At 49.6% G+C, this 21946-nt stretch overlaps 1 protein-coding gene across 4 annotated transcripts; it reads left to right on the forward strand.

Moving 5' to 3' along the window:
• Positions 1-398: 398 nt before the first annotated feature.
• LOC148659570 (sulfotransferase 1C2-like) lies at positions 399-19330 on the forward strand. 4 transcript variants are annotated; one of them, XM_088637358.1, is made up of 10 exons: positions 399-551; positions 9960-10045; positions 10462-10732; positions 10809-10868; positions 11677-11805; positions 12291-12388; positions 13057-13183; positions 14177-14271; positions 15754-15934; positions 18934-19330. In XM_088637358.1, exons 3-10 carry the CDS (start codon positions 10531-10533, stop codon positions 19044-19046), a joined length of 1005 nt encoding a protein of 334 aa, XP_088493484.1. In that variant the 5' UTR covers positions 399-551; positions 9960-10045; positions 10462-10530; the 3' UTR covers positions 19047-19330. The 4 variants fall into 4 exon arrangements, with proteins under 4 accessions (XP_088493484.1, XP_088493487.1, XP_088493486.1 ...); XM_088637360.1 differs by lacking the exon at positions 10809-10868 and having other exon boundaries at positions 405-551; XM_088637359.1 differs by lacking the exon at positions 399-551 and having other exon boundaries at positions 9891-10045.
• Positions 19331-21946: the final 2616 nt, after the last annotated feature.

Genomic DNA, 21946 nt, shown 5'->3' on the forward strand with positions numbered 1-21946 from the left:
CTCGCCATTAAAGCTGTGGACGCAAATGTCAGGGACAGACGCACCTGGGTCTCCTGCAGCCCCCCTGCGTGCGCTGCGTTCTGTGTTGTGTTATAGTTGTTGCACGCTGGGATGTGTTACACCATGCATGTGCAATAGGGCGATGTGCGGTGTTTGTCTTGTCTTTGTCATAGAAAAATGTGCAGTGTGTGTCTTTTCGTCTTTTTTCTGCCTTCTGCTCTGTTGAAATGTACAGGAGTGCTGGGTGTCCAGAGAAAATGTCCCCGAGGGACGATATAATCTGTTTTTATCTTGATACCCAGGACAAGCAGAGAGCAGCTGCCCTCCAGGCCACAAGAGGGCGCTGTGGGAGCAGGCCGGCGGCTGTAGGCCAGAGCTTACTTTGGGCCCTGACTGAGGGTGGTTTGGCAAGTTCAACCAGACATGGGAAGATTCCGAGTAGCTTGAGGCACCAAAAACTTCAACACTCACACAGATACCTTCTCTCTCATTTTCACACTGTTCGATCTCGCCTAGGGCCTACTGCCTTAATACATACTACAGACAAGAAGGTAAGTGCTACATTAGTTTGTAATTCCTTTCTTTTAGAGGCCTGTAACACACTATCACACACAGAGACACAGCTCTCTTACAGCACTGATCTCTATTACTGTCCCACACAGAGACACAGCTCTTTTACAGCACTGATCTCTATTACTGTCACACAGAGACACAGCTCTCTTACAGCACTGATCTCTATTACTGTCACACAGAGACACAGCTCTTTTACAGCACTGATCTCTATTACTGTCACACACAGAGACACAGCTCTCTTACAGCACTGAGTCTATTACTGTCCCACACAGAGACACAGCTCTCATACAGCACTGATCTCTATTACTGTCACACACAGAGACACAGCTCTTTTACAGCCCTGATCTCTATTACTGTCCCACACAGAGACACAGCTCTCTTACAGCACTGATCTCTATTACTGTCCCACACAGAGACACAGCTCTTTTACAGCCCTGATCTCTATTACTGTCACACAGAGACACAGCTCTCTTACAGCACTGATCTCTATTACTGTCCCACACAGAGACACAGCTCTTTTACAGCACTGATCTCTATTACTGTCCCACACAGAGACACAGCTCTCTTACAGCACTGATCTCTATTACTGTCCCACACAGAGACACAGCTCTCCTACAGCACTGATCTCTACTACTGTCCCACACAGAGACACAGCTCTCTTACAGCACTGATCTCTATTACTGTCCCACACAGAGACACAGCTCTCTTACAGCACTGATCTCTATTACTGTCCCACACAGAGACACAGCTCTCTTACAGCACTGATCTCTATTACTGTCCCACACAGAGACACAGCTCTCTTACAGCACTGATCTCTATTACTGTCACACACAGAGACACAGCTCTTTTACAGCCCTGATCTCTATTACTGTCCCACACAGAGACACAGCTCTCTTACAGCACTGATCTCTATTACTGTCCCACACAGAGACACAGCTCTTTTACAGCCCTGATCTCTATTACTGTCACACAGAGACACAGCTCTCTTACAGCACTGATCTCTATTACTGTCCCACACAGAGACACAGCTCTTTTACAGCACTGATCTCTATTACTGTCCCACACAGAGACACAGCTCTCCTACAGCACTGATCTCTATTACTGTCCCACACAGAGACACAGCTCTCTTACAGCACTGATCTCTATTACTGTCCCACACAGAGACACAGCTCTCTTACAGCACTGATCTCTATTACTGTCCCACACAGAGACACAGCTCTCTTACAGCACTGATCTCTATTACTGTCCCACACAGAGACACAGCTCTTTTACAGCCCTGATCTCTATTACTGTCACACAGAGACACAGCTCTCTTACAGCACTGATCTCTATTACTGTCACACAGAGACACAGCTCTCTTACAGCACTGATCTCTATTACTGTCCCACACAGAGACACAGCTCTTTTACAGCACTGATCTCTATTACTGTCCCACACAGAGACACAGCTCTTTTACAGCCCTGATCTCTATTACTGTCACACAGAGACACAGCTCTCTTACAGCACTGATCTCTATTACTGTCCCACATAGAGACACAGCTCTCTTACAGCACTGATCTCTATTACTGTCACACACAGAGACACAGCTCTCCTACAGCACTGATCTCTATTACTGTCACACACAGAGACACAGCTCTTTTACAGCACTGATCTCTATTACTGTCACACAGAGACACAGCTCTCTTACAGCACTGATCTCTATTACTGTCACACAGAGACACAGCTCTCCTACAGCACTGATCTCTATTACTATCACACACAGAGACACAGCTCTCTTACAGCACTGATCTCTATTACTGTCACACAGAGACACAGCTCTTTTACAGCACTGATCTCTATTACTGTCCCACACAGAGACACAGTTCTCTTACAGCACTGATCTCTATTACTGTCCCACACAGAGACACAGCTCTCTTACAGCACTGATCTCTATTACTGTCCCACACAGAGACACAGTTCTCTTACAGCACTGATCTCTATTACTGTCACACACAGAGACACAGCTCTCTTACAGCACTGATCTCTATTACTGTCACACAGAGACACAGCTCTTTTACAGCACTGATCTCTATTACTGTCCCGCACAGAGACACAGTTCTCTTACAGCACTGATCTCTATTACTGTCCCACACAGAGACACAGCTCTTTTACAGCACTGATCTCTATTACTGTCACACAGAGACACAGCTCTCCTACAGCACTGATCTCTATTACTGTCACACACAGAGACACAGCTCTCTTACAGCACTGATCTCTATTACTGTCACACAGAGACACAGCTCTTTTACAGCACTGATCTCTATTACTGTCCCACACAGAGACACAGCTCTCTTACAGCACTGATCTCTATTACTGTCCCACACAGAGACACAGCTCTCTTACAGCACTGATCTCTATTACTGTCCCACACAGAGACACAGCTCTCTTACAGCACCGATCTCTATTACTGTCCCACACAGAGACACAGCTCTTTTACAGCCCTGATCTCTATTACTGTCACACAGAGACACAGCTCTCTTACAGCACTGATCTCTATTACTGTCCCACACAGAGACACAGCTCTTTTACAGCACTGATCTCTATTACTGTCCCACACAGAGACACAGCTCTCCTACAGCACTGATCTCTATTACTGTCCCACACAGAGACACAGCTCTCTTACAGCACTGATCTCTATTACTGTCCCACACAGAGACACAGCTCTCTTACAGCACTGATCTCTATTACTGTCCCACACAGAGACACAGCTCTCTTACAGCACTGATCTCTATTACTGTCCCACACAGAGACACAGCTCTTTTACAGCCCTGATCTCTATTACTGTCACACAGAGACACAGCTCTCTTACAGCACTGATCTCTATTACTGTCCCACACAGAGACACAGCTCTTTTACAGCACTGATCTCTATTACTGTCACACACAGAGACACAGCTCTCTTACAGCACTGATCTCTATTACTGTCCCACACAGAGACACAGCTCTTTTACAGCCCTGATCTCTATTACTGTCACACAGAGACACAGCTCTCTTACAGCACTGATCTCTATTACTGTTCCACATAGAGACACAGCTCTCTTACAGCACTGATCTCTATTACTGTCACACACAGAGACACAGCTCTCCTACAGCACTGATCTCTATTACTGTCACACACAGAGACACAGCTCTTTTACAGCACTGATCTCTATTACTGTCACACAGAGACACAGCTCTCTTACAGCACTGATCTCTATTACTGTCACACAGAGACACAGCTCTCCTACAGCACTGATCTCTATTACTATCACACACAGAGACACAGCTCTCTTACAGCACTGATCTCTATTACTGTCACACAGAGACACAGCTCTTTTACAGCACTGATCTCTATTACTGTCCCACACAGAGACACAGCTCTCTTACAGCACTGATCTCTATTACTGTCCCACACAGAGACACAGTTCTCTTACAGCACTGATCTCTATTACTGTCACACACAGAGACACAGCTCTCTTACAGCACTGATCTCTATTACTGTCACACAGAGACACAGCTCTTTTACAGCACTGATCTCTATTACTGTCCCGCACAGAGACACAGTTCTCTTACAGCACTGATCTCTATTACTGTCCCACACAGAGACACAGCTCTTTTACAGCACTGATCTCTATTACTGTCACACAGAGACACAGCTCTCCTACAGCACTGATCTCTATTACTGTCACACACAGAGACACAGCTCTCTTACAGCACTGATCTCTATTACTGTCACACAGAGACACAGCTCTTTTACAGCACTGATCTCTATTACTGTCCCACACAGAGACACAGCTCTTTTACAGCACTGATCTCTATTACTGTCCCACACAGAGACACAGCTCTCTTACAGCACTGATCTCTATTACTGTCCCACACAGAGACACAGCTCTCTTACAGCACTGATCTCTATTACTGTCCCACACAGAGACACAGCTCTCTTACAGCACTGATCTCTATTACTGTCCCACACAGAGACACAGCTCTTTTACAGCCCTGATCTCTATTACTGTCACACAGAGACACAGCTCTCTTACAGCACTGATCTCTATTACTGTCCCACACAGAGACACAGCTCTCTTACAGCACTGATCTCTATTACTGTCCCACACAGAGACACAGCTCTTTTACAGCACTGATCTCTATTACTGTCCCACACAGAGACACAGCTCTCTTACAGCACTGATCTCTATTACTGTCACACAGAGACACAGCTCTCTTACAGCACTGATCTCTATTACTGTCACACACAGAGACACAGCTCTTTTACAGCCCTGATCTCTATTACTGTCACACACAGAGACACAGCTCTCTTACAGCACTGATCTCTATTACTGTCACACAGAGACACAGCTCTTTTACAGCACTGATCTCTATTACTGTCCCGCACAGAGACACAGTTCTCTTACAGCACTGATCTCTATTACTGTCCCACACAGAGACACAGCTCTTTTACAGCACTGATCTCTATTACTGTCACACAGAGACACAGCTCTCCTACAGCACTGATCTCTATTACTGTCACACACAGAGACACAGCTCTCTTACAGCACTGATCTCTATTACTGTCACACAGAGACACAGCTCTTTTACAGCACTGATCTCTATTACTGTCCCACACAGAGACACAGCTCTTTTACAGCACTGATCTCTATTACTGTCCCACACAGAGACACAGCTCTCTTACAGCACTGATCTCTATTACTGTCCCACACAGAGACACAGCTCTCTTACAGCACTGATCTCTATTACTGTCCCACACAGAGACACAGCTCTCTTACAGCACTGATCTCTATTACTGTCCCACACAGAGACACAGCTCTTTTACAGCCCTGATCTCTATTACTGTCACACAGAGACACAGCTCTCTTACAGCACTGATCTCTATTACTGTCCCACACAGAGACACAGCTCTTTTACAGCACTGATCTCTATTACTGTCACACAGAGACACAGCTCTTTTACAGCACTGATCTCTATTACTGTCCCACACAGAGACACAGCTCTTTTACAGCACTGATCTCTATTACTGTCACACAGAGACACAGCTCTCTTACAGCACTGATCTCTATTACTGTCCCACACAGAGACACAGCTCTTTTACAGCACTGATCTCTATTACTGTCCCACACAGAGACACAGCTCTTTTACAGCACTGATCTCTTTTACTGTCCCACACAGAGACACAGCTCTTTTACAGCACTGATCTCTATTACTGTCACACATAGAGACACAGCTCTCTTACAGCACTGATCTCTATTACTGTCCCACAGAGACACAGCTCTCTTACAGCACTGATCTCTATTACTGTCCCACACAGAGACACAGCTCTCCTACAGCACTGATCTCTATTACTGTCACACAGAGACACAGCTCTTTTACAGCACTGATCTCTATTACTGTCCCACACAGAGACACAGCTCTCTTACAGCACTGATCTCTATTACTGTCCCACACAGAGACACAGCTCTCTTACAGCACTGATCTCTATTACTGTCACACAGAGACACAGCTCTTTTACAGCACTGATCTCTATTACTGTCCCACACAGAGACACAGCTCTCTTACAGCACTGATCTCTATTACTGTCCCACACAGAGACACAGCTCTCTTACAGCACTGATCTCTATTACTGTCCCACACAGAGACACAGCTCTTTTACAGCACTGATCTCTATTACTGTCCCACACAGAGACACAGCTCTCTTACAGCACTGATCTCTATTACTGTCACACACAGAGACACAGCTCTCTTACAGCACTGATCTCTATTACTGTCCCACACAGAGACACAGCTCTCTTATAGCACTGATCTCTATTACTGTCCCACACAGAGACACAGCTCTCTTACAGCACTGATCTCTATTACTGTCACACACAGAGACACAGCTCTCTTACAGCACTGATCTCTATTACTGTCCCACACAGAGACACAGCTCTCTTACAGCACTGATCTCTATTACTGTCCCACACAGAGACACAGCTCTCTTACAGCACTGATCTCTATTACTGTCCCACACAGAGACACAGCTCTCTTACAGCACTGATCTCTATTACTGTCACACACAGAGACACAGCTCTTTTACAGCCCTGATCTCTATTACTGTCCCACACAGAGACACAGCTCTCTTACAGCACTGATCTCTATTACTGTCACACAGAGACACAGCTCTCTTACAGCACTGATCTCTATTACTGTCACACAGAGACACAGCTCTTTTACAGCACTGATCTCTATTACTGTCCCACACAGAGACACAGCTCTTTTATAACACTGATCTCTATTACTGTCCCACACAGAGACACAGCTCTCTTACAGCACTGATCTCTATTACTGTCCCACACAGAGACACAGCTCTTTTACAGCACTGATCTCTATTACTGTCCCACACAGAGACACAGCTCTCTTACAGCACTGATCTCTATTACTGTCCCACACAGAGACACAGCTCTCTTACAGCACTGATCTCTATTACTGTCCCACACAGAGACACAGCTCTCTTACAGCACTGATCTCTATTACTGTCCCACACAGAGACACAGCTCTCTTACAGCACTGATCTCTATTACTGTCCCACACAGAGACACAGCTCTTTTACAGCACTGATCTCTATTACTGTCCCACACAGAGACACTCTCAGGTTGTGTCTGCTGACCATGTTCTCGAAGTGTCTCCCTGCCTCTGACTCAGTGTGAACTTGCAGAACCAGATTAGTTTCATTTTTTGTACACTGGAGGAAGACACTGGCACTCTGGCAGACCAGCATGCCTGAGTCTGCTCTTCCTGACAGACAGCATTCTGCAGTGTTCAGTGTGTGTGTCCAGGGTGTGGTCACTGAGCCTGTCCTCTCTGGGCAGCCAGGTCTGCCTGTGTCCAGTGTGTGTGTCCAGGCTGTGGTCACTGAGCCTGTCCTCTCTGGACAGCCAGGTCTGCCTGTGTCCAGTGTGTGTGTCCAGGCTGTGGTCACTGAGCCTGTCCTCTCTGGACAGCCAGGTCTGCCTGTGTCCAGTGTGTGTGTCCAGGCTGTGGTCACTGAGCCTGTCCTCTCTGGACAGCCAGGTCTGCCTGTGTCCAGTGTGTGTGTCCAGGCTGTGGTCACTGAGCCTGTCCTCTCTGGACAGCCAGGTCTGCCTGTGAGCTGATCTCTCTCCTCTCCCCCTCTCCTCTCTCCTCACGTGATCTTGTCCTGTTCACACGCAACCTCGTATCTCTGTCACGCACACACACTGACTACAACTCTGTCTGTCACACACACACTGAGTGCAGCTCTGTCTGTCACGCACACACACTGAGTGCAGCTCTGTCTGTCACGCACACACACTGAGTGCAGCTCTGTCAATTCAATTCAATTCAACGTGCTTTATTAGCATGACCGATGGGTACAATCAGTGTTGCCAAAGCAAATAAAAAATAATAAAATTAACATAGAACAAAACAAAAAATAGAAGTAAAATAAAATCTACAGACATGTTACAGACATTTACAACAAAGACATATTATATAATATTGACATCTACTGTAGGCGGCTGGAGCATTATTGGGAGACGGACTCACTGTTCCTCAGGCTGTGACAGGAGATCACATACTGGGCTGCCAGATCAACTGAGTTCCCTCTTCCCTCTCCCAGTAGGATTGGGACCTGTTGTGGTTTTGGCAGGTGTGGGAACTCTGGGATTAGATTTCTGAATTTCGGGAAGAATGTTTCTCTAATCCCAGAGTATCTGTCACAGTGCAGTAGGAAGTGCACCTCTGTCTCTATTTCTCCCTGCTGTCAGTGGGAGCACAGCCTGTCCTCTCTGGGCAGCCAGGTCTGTCTGTGTCGCCCAGTTTCTATGGCCAGGTTGTGGTCACTGAGCCTGTACTTTGTCAGGGTCTGTTTCTGTTTGTTATTTTTTATTTTGGTCAAATATTCAGCTAGTGTGTATTGTCTGTTTAAGGTTCTGTAGCATTCCAGTTTATGTTGTGTTTGTGTGTCCCAGTGTGTGAGATATTGCTGTTTGATCTGTGCTGTGATGTGGTTGAGTCTGGGTTGTGGTGCTCTAGCAGTGCTGTCCTGAGGCTGGTTAGTGTTGGTGTGGCTCAGGTCGGTGAGCCTCAGGACCAGCTGGCTCAGGGGGCTCTGTTTTGGGCTCAGCGCTGTCTCTCTCTCTCACACACACTGACCCCGCCCCAGTCTTTCTCTCTCACGCACCCTGACACCACCCCCATAGCTCTCTCACGAACACTGACACCACCCCCATATCTCTCTCACGAACACTGTTCTGGGTCCAGAGGGGCTGGCAGTGCCCAGGTCTGACAGTACTGCTCCAGCAGTGCCAGGTTCTGCTGTTCTGGGTCCAGATGGGCTGTCAGTGCCCAGGTCTGACAGTCCTGCTCCAGCAGTGCCAGGTTCTGCTGTTCTGGGTCCAGATGGGCTGTCAGTGCCCAGGTCTGACAGTCCTGCTCCAGCAGTGCCAGGTTCTGCTGTTCTGGGTCCAGATGGGCTGTCAGTGCCCAGGTCTGACAGTCCTGCTCCAGCAGTGCCAGGTTCTGCTGTTCTGGGTCCAGATTGACTGTCAGTGCCCAGGTCTGACAGTCCTGCTCCAGCAGTGCCAGGTTCTGCTGTTCTGGGTCCAGATGGGCTGGCAGTGCCCAGGTCTGACAGTACTGCTCCAGCAGTGCCAGGTTCTGCTGCAGCCCCTACACACACACAGACTCCACTCTCTCCTCTCAATTCAGTTCAAGGTGCTTTATTAGCATGACCGATGGGTACAATCAGTGTTGCCAAAGCAAATAAAATAATGAAATTCACATGAAACAAAACAAAAAATAGAAGTAAAATAAAATCTACAGACATGTTACAGACATTTACAACAAAGACATGTTATAAAATATTGACATATACTGTAGGCGGCTGGAGCATTATTGGGAGACAGACTCACTGTTCTCTCTCTCACACACACACATTAACTCTGACCCCCTCTCTCTCTCACACAAACACACACACACACATTAACTCTGACCCCCTCTCTCTCTCTCACACACACACATTAACTCTGACCCCCTCTCTCTCTCACACACACACACATTAATTCTGACCCCCTCTCTCTCTCACACACACACACATTAACTCTGACCCCCTCTCTCTCTCACACACAGACACACACACACAGACTTCACCCCTCTCTCTCACACACACAGACACAGACACAGACACACACACACACAGACTTCACCCCTCTCTCTCTCTCACACACAGACACACACACACACAGACTCCACCCCCCTCTCTCTCTCTCACACACACAGACTCCTCCCCTTGCTCTCTCACACACACATTAACTCTGACCCCTCTCTCTCTCACACACAGTTACCCTTCTCTCCCACCAGCATAAGAGACAGAGAGGAGCCAGAATCGGCCTGCAGAGACCTTTCGGAGCAGAGACACTGGGCCCACCATACAGGCAGACTGCACGGTAAGCCAACTGCTTTCAGCTTCCAGGAGCAGAGAACAGCACAGTGCAGCACAGTCTCGGACCAGAGGACTGTCTGTCTAGCCTAATCAATACTCATTTCTAATTAATCTGAGTGTCTCATCCAGCTGCGTCTTCAGAGAAGCCAGGGTATCAGCTTGTTCCCCACCCCCACCCCTCTCTGTGTACAGTAGTGTCTCCTGTCCTGACTGGAGTGTCTCACCCAGCTGTGTCTGGAGTATCAGCTTGTTCCCCACCCTCACCCCTCTCTGTGTACAGTAGTGTCTCCTGTCCTGACTGGAGTGTCTCACCCAGCTGTGGCTGGAGAGCAGTCAGGGTATCAGCTGGTTCCCCACCCCCACCCCTCTCTGTGTAAAGTTGTGCGTCCTGACTTCAGTTTTAACTCTGCTTCCCCGCAGATTTACACCTGAGCCCCCGCTGCCCCCGAGAAGACATCCCAGCCTCGTCCCAGAATCCCACAGCCAGTGATGGAGTCCGCCGCAGTGCCTCCCGTCAGTGGGGACCCTGGGCAGGCCCCGGGGGGTCAGAGGGCAGAGGTCGAAGGTCGGGAGAGAACAGTGATCTGGGAGGGGCTGCCCCTGGGTCCTTCAGTGACGGAGCGCTGGGCAGAGGTGCAGGACTTCCCTGCTCGACCTGACGACATCCTCATCGCCACCTACCCCAAAGCTGGTCAGTCTCTCTGTCTCTCTGTCTCTCTGTCTCTCTGTCTCTCTGTCTCTCTGTCTGTCTCTCTGTCTGTGGGCAGAGGTGCAGGACTTCACTGCTCGACCTGTTGACATCCTCATCGACACCTACACCAAAGCTGGTCAGTCTCTCTGTCTCGCTGTCTCGCTGTCTCGCTGTCTCGCTGTCTCTCTGTCTACCTGTCTACCTGTCTGCCTGTCTCTCTCTCTGTCTGCCTGCCTGTACCTGTCTCTCAGTCTGTTTGTCTTTCTGTCTACCTGTCTGTTTGTCTCTCTGTCTCTCTCTCTGTCTCTCTCTCTGTCTGTCTCTCTGTCTGTACCTGTCTCTCTGTCTGTCGCTCTCTCTGTCTGCCTGCCTGTACCTGTCTCTCTGTCTTTCTGTCTTTCTGTCTTTCTGTCTTATTGTCTCTCTGTCTGTCTGTCTCTCTGTCTGTACCTGTCTCTCTGTCTGTCTGTCTGTGTGTCTGTCTCTACCTGCCTCTCTGTCTCTCTCTGTCCCTGTGCCTGTACGAACTCCTCTCTCTCTCCTGTGCCTGTCTCTCTGTCCGTGTGCCTGTAGTAACCCCTCTCTCTCCTGTGCCTGTCTCTCTGTTCATGTGCCTGTAGTAACCCCTCTCTCTCCTGTGCCTGTCTCTCTGTCCGTGTGCCTGTATGAACCCCCCTCTCTCTCCTGTACCTGTCCCTCTGTCCGTGTGCCTGTAGTAACCCCTCTCTCTCCTGTGCCTGTCTCTCTGTCCGTGTGCCTGTAGTAACCCCTCTCTCTCCTGTGCCTGTCTCTCTGTCCGTGTGCCTGTATGAACCCCCCTCTCTCTCCTGTGCCTGTCTCTCTGTCCGTGTACCTGTATGAACCCCCCTCTCTCTCCTGTACCTGTCCCTCTGTTCGTGTGCCTGTAGTAACCCCTCTCTCTCCTGTGCCTGTCTCTCTCTCAGGTACTACGTGGGTGGTGGAGATGGTAGACGCTGTGCTCAGCCAGGGGGACCTGACTCACTGCTTCCGCGCCCCATCTCACAACAGAGCCCCTTTTCTGGAGCTCAACCCCCCTCTACCGTTCCTCTGCGGTACCTGTCTGCCTCTCTGTGTGTTTAACCTGTCTGTCTCTCTGTGTGTCTCAGTGCAGTGTCACTGTGCTGTAGGGGATTAACCTGTCTGTCTCTCTGTGCGTCTCAGTGCAGTGTCACTGTGCTGTAGGGGATTGACCTGTCTGTCTCTCTGTGCGTCTCAGTGCAGTGTCACTGTGCTGTAGGGATTGACCTGTCTGTCTCTCTGTGCGTCTCAGTGCAGTGTCACTGTGCTGTAGGGATTGACCTGTCTGTCTCTCTGTGTGTCTCAGTGCAGTGTCACTGTGCTGTAGGGGATTAACCTGTCTGTCTCTCTGTGCGTCTCAGTGCAGTGTCACTGTGCTGTAGGGGATTAACCTGTCTGTCTCTCTGTGCGTCTCAGTGCAGTGTCACTGTGCTGTAGGGGATTGACCTGTCTGTCTCTCTGTGCGTCTCAGTGCAGTGTCACTGTGCTGTAGGGGATTGACCTGTCTGTCTCTCTTCAGCACTGGACATACTGAAGACTCTTCCATCTCCCAGAATGATAAAGACACATCTGCCCATTCGGCTGGTGCCCCAGTCTTTCTGGGACAATGACTGCAAGGTGAGAAATAGAGACTATTAACTGTCTGTATTAACCCCTCTCTCTCTCTCAGTGCAGTGTTAATGTACTGGAGTGTCCAGTCAGTGTGTCTGTATTAACCCCCCTCTCTCTCTCAGTGCAGTGTTCATGTACTGGAGTGTCCAGTCAGGGTGTCTGTATTAACCCCTCTGTCTCTCAGTGCAGTGTTAATGTACTGGAGTGTCCAGTCAGTATGTGTATTAACCCCTCTCTCTCTCAGTGCAGTGTTAATGTACTGGAGTGTCCAGTCAGTGTGTCTGTATTAACCCCCCTCTCTCTCTCTCTCAGTGCAGTGTTAATGTACTGGAGTGTCCTGTCAGTGTGTCTGTATTAACCCCTCTCTCTCTCTCTCAGTGCAGTGTTACTGTACTGTAGTGTCCAGTCAGTGTCTGAGAGAGAGACTCTCTCAGGCAGTGTGTGTATTAACCCGTCTCTCTCTCAGGCAGTGTGTGTGTGTATTAACCCGTCTCTCTCTCAGGCAGTGTGTGTGTATTAACCCAACTCTCTCTCAGGCAGGGTGTGCGTATTAACCTGTCTCTCTCTCAGGCAGTGTGTGTGTATTAACCCGTCTCTCTCTCAGGCAGTGTGTGTGTATTAACCCATCTCTCTCTCAGGCAGTGTGTGTGTGTATTAACCCGTCTCTCTCTCAGGCAGTGTATGTTGCTCGCAACGCCAAGGACTGCATGGTGTCCTACTACCACTTCCAACGGATGAACCTGAAGATCGCAGATCCTGGCAGCTGGGAAGAGTATTTCGACAGCTTTCTGGCTGGAGAGGGTAGAGTCTGTGTTGTACAGTGTAGCTTCATAGTACAGTACAGAATACCACACTATAGTACAGTATAGTGAGACACAGATCTATAAAGTACAATATTCCACAATCTAGTACAGTATAGTCTGACTCATATCTATACAGTACAGTATACCACACTATATTACAGTATAGAGAGACACAGATCTATACAGTACAGAATACCACACTATAGTACAGTATAGTGAGACACAGATCTATACAGTACAATATTCCACAATCTAGTACAGTATAGTGTGACTCATATCTATACAGTACAGTATACCACACTATATTACAGAATAGAGAGACACAGATCTATACAGTACAGAATACTACACTATAGTACAGTATAGTGAGACACATCTGTATAGTATAGTGACTCATTTCTGTACAGTACAGAATACCGCACTGCAGTACAGTATATTAAGACGCATCTGTAAAGTACAGTATACCACACTATAGTACAGTAGAGTGAGACAGATCTATGCTGTAAAGTATATTACAATCCAGAACAGTATAGTGAGACAGATCTGTACAGTACAGTATACCACACTCTAGTACAGTATAGTGAGACACATCTAAACAGTACAGTATACCACAGTATAGTACAGTATAGTGAGACACATCTATACAGTACAGTATACTACATTATAGTATAGTATAGTGTGACAGAGATGTATTCAGTACAGTATACCACACCCTAGTACAGTATAGTGAGACACAGATGTACATTACAGTATCCCACATTATAGTACAGTATAGTGAGACAGAGATGTATACTACATTATAGTACAGTTCAGAGTGAGACACAGATGTATACAGTACAGTATACTACAGTACACTGTATACAGTACAGTATACTACAGTATACTGCAGAGTGAGACATGTATTAAATGCAAGAAATTACATTTCTATATAGTAGAATTTACCCAGCTCTCCTGTCCCTCTCTTCCTCTCTCCTGTCTGTCCTGTGCTCAGTGCCCTGGGGTTCCTGGTTCGATCATGTCATGGGCTGGTGGAGAGACAGACAGAAGCACCAGATTCTCTACCTCTTTTACGAGGACATGAAGGAGGTGAGTGAGAGAGAGAGAGAGACAGGCAAGTGAGAGAGAGAGAGAGAGACAGGCAAGTGAGAGACAGATGAGTGAGAGAGAGACATACACACTAGCTGAATATTTGACCAAAATAAAAAATTACAAACAGAAACAGACCCTGACGAAGTACAGGCTCAGTGACCACAACCTGGCCATAGAAACTGGACACAGGCAGACCTGGCTGTCCAGAGAGGACAGGCTCAGTGACCACAGCCTGGACACACACACTGGACACAGGCAGACCTGGCTGTCCAGAGAGGACAGGCTCAGTGACCACAGCCTGGACACACACACTGGACACAGACAGACCTGGCTGCCCAGAGAGGACAGGCTCAGTGATCACAGCCTGGACACACACACTGGACACAGGCAGACCTGGCTGCCCAGAGAGGACAGGCTGTGCTCCCACTGCCAGCGGGGAGAAATAGAGACAGAGGTGCACTTCCTACTGCACTGTGACAGATACTCTGGGATTAGAGAAACATTCTTCCCCAAATTCAGAAATCTAATCCCAGAGTTCCCACACCTGCCAGAATCACAACGGGTCCCAATCCTACTGGGAGAGGGAGGAGGGAACTCAGTTGATCTGGCAGCCCAGTATGTGATCTCCTGTCACAGCCTGAGGAACAGTGAGTCCGTCTCCCAATAATGCTCCAGCCGCCTACAGTATATGTCAATATTTTATAATATGTCTTTGTTGTAAATGTCTGTAACATGTCTGTAGATTTTATTTTACTTCTATTTTTTGTCTTGTTCCATGTTAATTTTATTATTTTTATTTGCTTTGGCAACACTGATTGTACCCATCGGTCATGCTAATAAAGTACCTTGAATTGAATTGAATTGAATTGACAGGCAAGTGAGAGATGAGTGAGTGAGACAGGGACAGGAGAAAGAGAGAGACAGGTGAGTGAGACAGAGACTTACTGTCAGTAAGAGTAGGGGTGTCCAGTCCGCTGGTCAGTAAGAGTAGGGGTGTCCAGTCCGCTGGTCAGTACAGATCCCAGGACACTGTCAGTAAGAGTAGGGGTGTCCAGTCCGCTGGTCAGTACAGATCCCAGGACACTGTCAGTAAGAGTAGGGGTGTCCAGTCCGCTGGTCAGTACAGATCCCAGGACACCGTCAGTAAGAGTAGGGGTGTCCAGTCCGCTGGTCAGTACAGATCCCAGGACACCGTCAGTAAGAGTAGGGGTGTCCAGTCCGCTGGTCAGTACAGATCCCAGGACACTGTCAGTAAGAGTAGGGGTGTCCAGTCCGCTGGTCAGTACAGATCCCGGGACACTGTCAGTAAGAGTAGGGGTGTCCAGTCCGCTGGTCAGTACAGATCCCAGGACACTGTCAGTAAGAGTAGGGGTGTCCAGTCCGCTGGTCAGTACAGATCCCAGGACACTGTCAGTAAGAGTAGGGGTGTAATATACATATATAATATTTTTTCTGTGTTGTTTACCTCTGTCTGCCAAGGACCCTGCGAGAGAGATCTCTCGATTGTCCAGATTCCTAGGAAAGGGGCTGGACCAAAGTCAGATTGACAGGATTGTGGACCATACATCTTTTAGCAGCATGAAGGATAATCCAATGGCCAACTACAGCACTGTGCCCAGTGTCATCTTCAACCAATCAGTGTCTCCATTCATGAGGAAAGGTCTGTTCTTCTAAATTGACAACAGCGACTCTCCAGTGTGTCTGTATTAACCCCTCTCTCTCTCTCTCAGTGCAGTGTTAATGTACTGGAGTGTCCAGTCAGTGTGTGTGTATGAACCCCTCTCTCTCTCAGTGCAGTGTTAATGTACTGGAGTGTCCAGTCAGTGTGTCTGTATTAACCCCTCTCTCTCTCAGTGCAGTGTTCATGTACTGGAGTGTCCAGTCAGTGTGTCTGTATTAACCCCCCTCTCTCTCTCAGTGCAGTGTTAATGTACTGGAGTGTCCAGTCAGTGTGTCTGTATTAACCCCTCTCTCTCTCAGTGCAGTGTTAATGTACTGGAGTGTCCAGTCAGTGTGTGTGTATGAACCCCTCTCTCTCTCAGTGCAGTGTTAATGTACTGGAGTGTCCAGTCAGTGTGTCTGTATGAACCCCTCTCTCTCTCTCAGTGCAGTGTTAATGTACTGGAGTGTCCAGTCAGTGTGTGTGTATGAACCCCTCTCTCTCTCTGTGCAGTGTTAAAGTACTGGAGTGTCCAGTCAGTGTGTCTGTATGAACCCCTCTCTCTCTCTCAGTGCAGTGTTAATGTACTGGAGTGTCCAGTCAGTGTGTCTGTATTAACCCCTCTCTCTCAGTGCAGTGTTAATGTACTGGAGTGTCCAGTCAGTGTGTCTGTATTAACCCCTCTCTCTCAGTGCAGTGTTAATGTACTGGAGTGTCCAGTCAGTGTGTCTGTATTAACCCCTCTCTCTCTCAGTGCAGTGTAAATGTACTGGAGTGTCCAGTCAGTGTGTCTGTATTAACCCCTCTCTCTCTCAGTGCAGTGTTAATGTACTGGAGTGTCCAGTCAGTGTGTCTGTATTAACCCCTCTCTCTCTCAGTGCAGTGTTAATGTACTGGAGTGTCCAGTCAGTGTGTCTGTATAAACCCCTCTCTCTCTCTCAGTGCAGTGTTAATGTACTGGAGTGTACAGTCAGTGTGTGTGTATTAACCCCTCTCTCTCTCAGTGCAGTGTTAATGTACTGGAGTGTCCAGTCAGTGTGTGTGTATTAACCCCTCTCTCTCTCAGTGCAGTGTTAATGTACTGGAGTGTCCAGTCAGTGTGTCTGTATTAACCCCCCTCTCTCTCTCAGTGCAGTGTTAATGTACTGGAGTGTCCAGTCAGTGTGTGTGTATTGACCCCTCTCTCTCTCTCAGTGCAGTGTTAATGTACTGGAGTGTCCAGTCAGTGTGTCTGTATTAACCCCTCTCTCTCTCAGTGCAGTGTTAATGTACTGGAGTGTCCAGTCAGTGTGTCTGTATAAACCCCTCTCTCTCTCTCAGTGCAGTGTTAATGTACTGGAGTGTACAGTCAGTGTGTGTGTATTAACCCCTCTCTCTCTCTCAGTGCAGTGTTAATGTACTGGAGTGTCCAGTCAGTGTGTCTGTATGAACCCCTCTTTCTCAGTGCAGTGTTAATGTACTGGAGTGTCCAGTCAGTGTGTCTGTATGAACCCCTCTCTCTCTCAGTGCAGTGTTCATGTACTGGAGTGTCCAGTCAGTGTGTGTGTATTAACCCCTCTCTCTCTCAGTGCAGTGTTAATGTACTGGAGTGTCCAGTCAGTGTGTCTGTATGAACCCCTCTCTCTCAGTACAGTGTTAATGTACTGGAGTGTCCAGTCAGTGTGTCTGTATTAACCCCTCTCTCTCTCAGTGCAGTGTTAATGTATTGGAGTGTCCAGTCAGTGTGTCTGTATGAACCCCTCTCTCTCTCAGTGCAGTGTTAATGTACTGGAGTGTCCAGTCAGTGTGTGTATGAACCCCTCTCTCTCTCAGTGCAGTGTTAATGTACTGGAGTGTCCAGTCAGTGTGTCTGTATTAACCCCTCTCTCTCTCAGTGCAGTGTTAATGTACTGGAGTGTCCAGTCAGTGTGTGTGTATTAACCCCTCTCTCTCTCAGTGCAGTGTTAATGTACTGGAGTGTCCAGTCCGTGTGTGTGTATTAACCCCTCTCTCTCTCAGTGCAGTGTTAATGTACTGGAGTGTCCAGTCAGTGTGCCTGTAGTAACCCCTCTCTCTCCCAGTGCAGTGTTAATGTACTGGAGTGTCCAGTCAGTGTGTGTGTATTAACCCCTCTCTCTCAGTGCAGTGTTAATGTACTGGAGTGTCCAGTCAGTGTGTATGTATTAACCCCTCTCTCTCTCAGTGCAGTGTTAATGTACTGGAGTGTCCAGTCAGTGTGCCTGTAGTAACCCCTCTCTCTCCCAGTGCAGTGTTAATGTACTGGAGTGTCCAGTCAGTGTGTCTGTATTAACCCCTCTCTCTCTCAGTGCAGTGTTAATGTACTGGAGTGTCCAGTCAGTGTGTGTCTGTATTAACCCCTCTCTCTCTCAGTGTAGTGTTAATGTACTGGAGTGTCCAGTCAGTGTGTGTGTATGAACCCCTCTCTCTCTCAGTGCAGTGTTCATGTACTGGAGTGTCCAGTCAGTGTGTCTGTATTAACCCCTCTCTCTCTCAGTGTTAATGTACTGGAGTGTCCAGTCAGTGTGTCTGTATTAACCCCTCTCTCTCTCTCTCTCTCTCAGTGCAGTGTTAATGTACTTGAGTGTCCAGTCAGTGTGTGTATTAACCCCTCTCTCTCTCAGTGCAGTGTTAATGTACTGGAGTGTCCAGTCAGTGTGTGTGTATTAACCCCTCTCTCTCTCAGTGCAGTGTTAATGTACTGGAGTGTCCAGTCAGTGTGTCTGTATTAACCCCTCTCTCTCAGTGCAGTGTTAATGTACTGGAGTGTCCAGTCAGTGTGTCTGTATTAACCCCTCTCTCTCTCAGTGCAGTGTTAATGTACTGGAGTGTCCAGTCAGTGTGTCTGTATTAACCCCTCTCTCTCTCAGTGCAGTGTTAATGTACTGGAGTGTCCAGTCAGTGTGTGTGTATGAACCCCTCTCTCTCTCAGTGCAGTGTTAATGTACTGGAGTGTCCAGTCAGTGTGTCAGTGTGTCTGTATTGACCCCTCTCTCTTCCAGGGACGGTGGGGGACTGGAAGAATGTCTTCACCGTCTCCCAGAATGAGAGATTCGAGGAGGAGTATCGCCGCCTGATGACTGACCCCTCCCTCACCTTCCGCACGGAGCTGTGAGCGCTCTGGCGCCCCCTGGCTGTGGGGGCTTGGCAGGCCTGTAGAATGAGCCAGCCAGGAACTACAAGTCCCATGAGTCGAGAGACTACATCTCCCATGATCCCTCGAGTCGTGGTCTTTTAGCTCTGTCTGAAACAAGCGTGATGGCTGTGCCACAGCTGCTGGGCATGACTCGCGTCTTCATGCAGCAGCAGCCCTGAAGTTTTACAGCCTTGTTTTTTCTTTTTTAATCACTTTTCTTTAAAAAAATCCTTCACAATAAATAGCAGGAGAAAAATTCTGAATCTGTAGTTTGTGAATTTGTGCGGCACATCAGGAGCTCAGAAACACACAGGGTGTTCAGCCATCGCACAAGAGTACAACTCCTGGGTACAACAGGACGACGTTCCTCGGCAGTGCCCTGACCGAGCTCCTCCAGGAGCCCAGGGCCATGGAAGGTCAGAGAGGTCGTGTGGAACCTGAGACGGCCTTTCCCTTGCTCTGCAGCTGGAGCTGTGTCAGCTGGATCAGCATCAGTACTAGTACTAGTACTAGAATTAGTATTAGTATTAGTATTGGTATCAGTACCAGTACTAGAATTAGTTTCAGTATCAGTGTTAGTATCAGGCCTGCTCTGTAGAGCCCCCTGTGAGCAGACTGAGGCCCGCTCTGTAGAGCCCCCTGTGAGCAGACTGAGGCCCCCTCTGTAGAGCCTGTCCTGTGAGCAGACTGAGGCCCGCTCTGTAGAGCCTGTCCTGTGAGCAGACTGAGGCCCCCTCTGTAGAGCCCCCTGTGAGCAGACTGAGGCCCCCTCTGTAGAGCCCCCTGTGAGCAGACTGAGGCCCGCTCTGTAGAGCCCCTGTGAGCAGACTGAGGCCCCCTCTGTAGAGCCTGTCCTGTGAGCAGACTGAGGCCCGCTCTGTAGAGCCTGTCCTGTGAGCAGACTGAGGCCCCCTCTGTAGAGCCCCCTGTGAGCAGACTGAGGCCCCCTCTGTAGAGCCCCCTGTGAGCAGACTGAGGCCCCCTCTGTAGAGCCCCCTGTGAGCAGACTGAGGCCCGCTCTGTAGAGCCTGTCCTGTGAGCAGACTGAGGCCCCCTCTGTAGAGCCTGTCCTGTGAGCAGACTGAGGCCCGCTCTGTAGAGCCTGTCCTGTGAGCAGACTGAGGCCCGCTCTGTAGAGCCCCCTGTGAGCAGACTGAGGCCCGCTCTGTAGAGCCTGTCCTGTGAGCAGACTGAGGCCCGCTCTGTAGAGCCCCCTGTGAGCAGACTGAGGCCCGCTCTGTAGAGCCTGTCCTGTGAGCAGACTGAGGCCCCCTCTGTAGAGCCTGTCCTGTGAGCAGACTGAGGCCCGCTCTGTAGAGCCTGTCCTGTGAGCAGACTGAGGCCCGCTCTGTAGAGCCCCCTGTGAGCAGACTGAGGCCCGCTCTGTAGAGCCCCCTGTGAGCAGACTGAGGCCCCCTCTGTCTGAACTGACGCACGTGGGGGCGACGCTGGATTCAGGCTTGATGTTCCGCCCCCACGCCCCTCCTCGCCTCAGAAGCGTCGCCAGACTGCGTCGTGTGTGATCGCTAACTGGGGCTGGACAGCTGACCGACACCCTCGTCTTCTCCGCTGACCGCTGCGGAGCTCCCCTCGCGGGGGGTCTCTGAATCCGCCCTGAACGAACCCCAGTCTGCCCAGTCCTGCCCGGGTCCAGTGCAGGTGATCCCATCACTCCTGTGCTGGAGCCCCTGCACTGGCTTCCTGTGGGGCTCCGTGTGGACGCCCAGCTCCCCCTGCTCACCTGTCAGACTCCTGTCAGGCACGGCTCGGCGCCCCAGTACCTGTCTGGGCTGCTCTCGTCCTGCGCCCCACTCCTCTGACCCTGCTCTCAGAGTGTGGGCTTCTCCTGCTGCGCCCCAACACTCAGGAGCTGTACCCCAGGGGTGTCAGAGAGCCCCCCAGCCTGAGCTGTTCCACATCGTCTAATTCTGCTCTCCTGTCTGTCCCCCAAGACTGTCGACACTCTGGGGGTGACAGGGGCTTCTCCTGCTGTACCCCAGGGGTATCAGAGAGCCCCCCAGCCTGAGCTCGTCCACATCGTCTAATTCTGCTCTCCTGTCTGTCCCCCAAGACTGTCGACACTCTGGGGGTGACAGGGGCTTCTCCTGCTGTACCCCAGGGGTATCAGAGAGCCCCCCAGCCTGAGCTCGTCCACATCGTCTAATTCTGCTCTCCTGTCTGTCCCCCAAGACTGTCGACACTCTGGGGGTGACAGGGGCTTCTCCTGCTGTACCCCAGGGGTATCAGAGAGCCCCCCAGCCTGAGCTCGTCCACATCGTCTAATCCTGCTCTCCTGTCTGTCCCCCAAGACTGTCGACACTCTGGGGGTGACAGGGGCTTCTCCTGCTGTACCCCAGGGGTATCAGAGAGCCCCCCAGCCTGAGCTCGTCCACATCATCTAATCCTGCTCTCCTGTCTGTCCCCCAAGACTGTCGACACTCTGGGGGTGACAGGGGCTTCTCCTGCTGTACCTCAGGGGTATCAGAGAGCCCCCCAGCCTGAGCTCGTCCACATCGTCTAATTCTGCTCTCCTGTCTGTCCCCCAAGACTGTCGACACTCTGGGGGTGACAGGGGCTTCTCCTGCTGTACCCCAGGGGTATCAGAGAGCCCCCCAGCCTGAGCTCGTCCACATCATCTAATCCTGCTCTCCTGTCTGTCCCCCAAGACTGTCGACACTCTGGGGGTGACAGGGGCTTCTCCTGCTGTACCCCAGGGGTATCAGAGAGCCCCCCAGCCTGAGCTCGTCCACATCATCTAATTCTGCTCTCCTGTCTGTCCCCCAAGACTGTCGACACTGTCACAAAAAGGTTTATACTGTAACGCCCTCGCCTGGTGGTGAGGAGGAGGCGCCCCTAGGCGCTCGTAGTACCGCTGGGCA

This window comes from Lepisosteus platostomus, chromosome 6 (genome assembly GCF_059453375.1).
Source record: "Lepisosteus platostomus isolate fLepPlt1 chromosome 6, fLepPlt1.hap1, whole genome shotgun sequence".
Lineage (NCBI taxonomy): Eukaryota > Metazoa > Chordata > Actinopteri > Semionotiformes > Lepisosteidae > Lepisosteus > Lepisosteus platostomus.

Excerpts from the sequence above, each read along its gene's own strand:
- LOC148659570 (XM_088637358.1), top strand. The coding sequence starts at position 10,531 with ATGGAGTCCGCCGCAGTGCCTCCCGTCAGTGGGGACCCTGGGCAGGCC. Across the intron at positions 11,806-12,290 it reads CCCTCTACCGTTCCTCTGCG|CACTGGACATACTGAAGACT; the intron begins GTACCTGTCTGC and ends GTCTCTCTTCAG. Across the intron at positions 14,272-15,753 it reads TTTACGAGGACATGAAGGAG|GACCCTGCGAGAGAGATCTC; the intron begins GTGAGTGAGAGA and ends CTGTCTGCCAAG.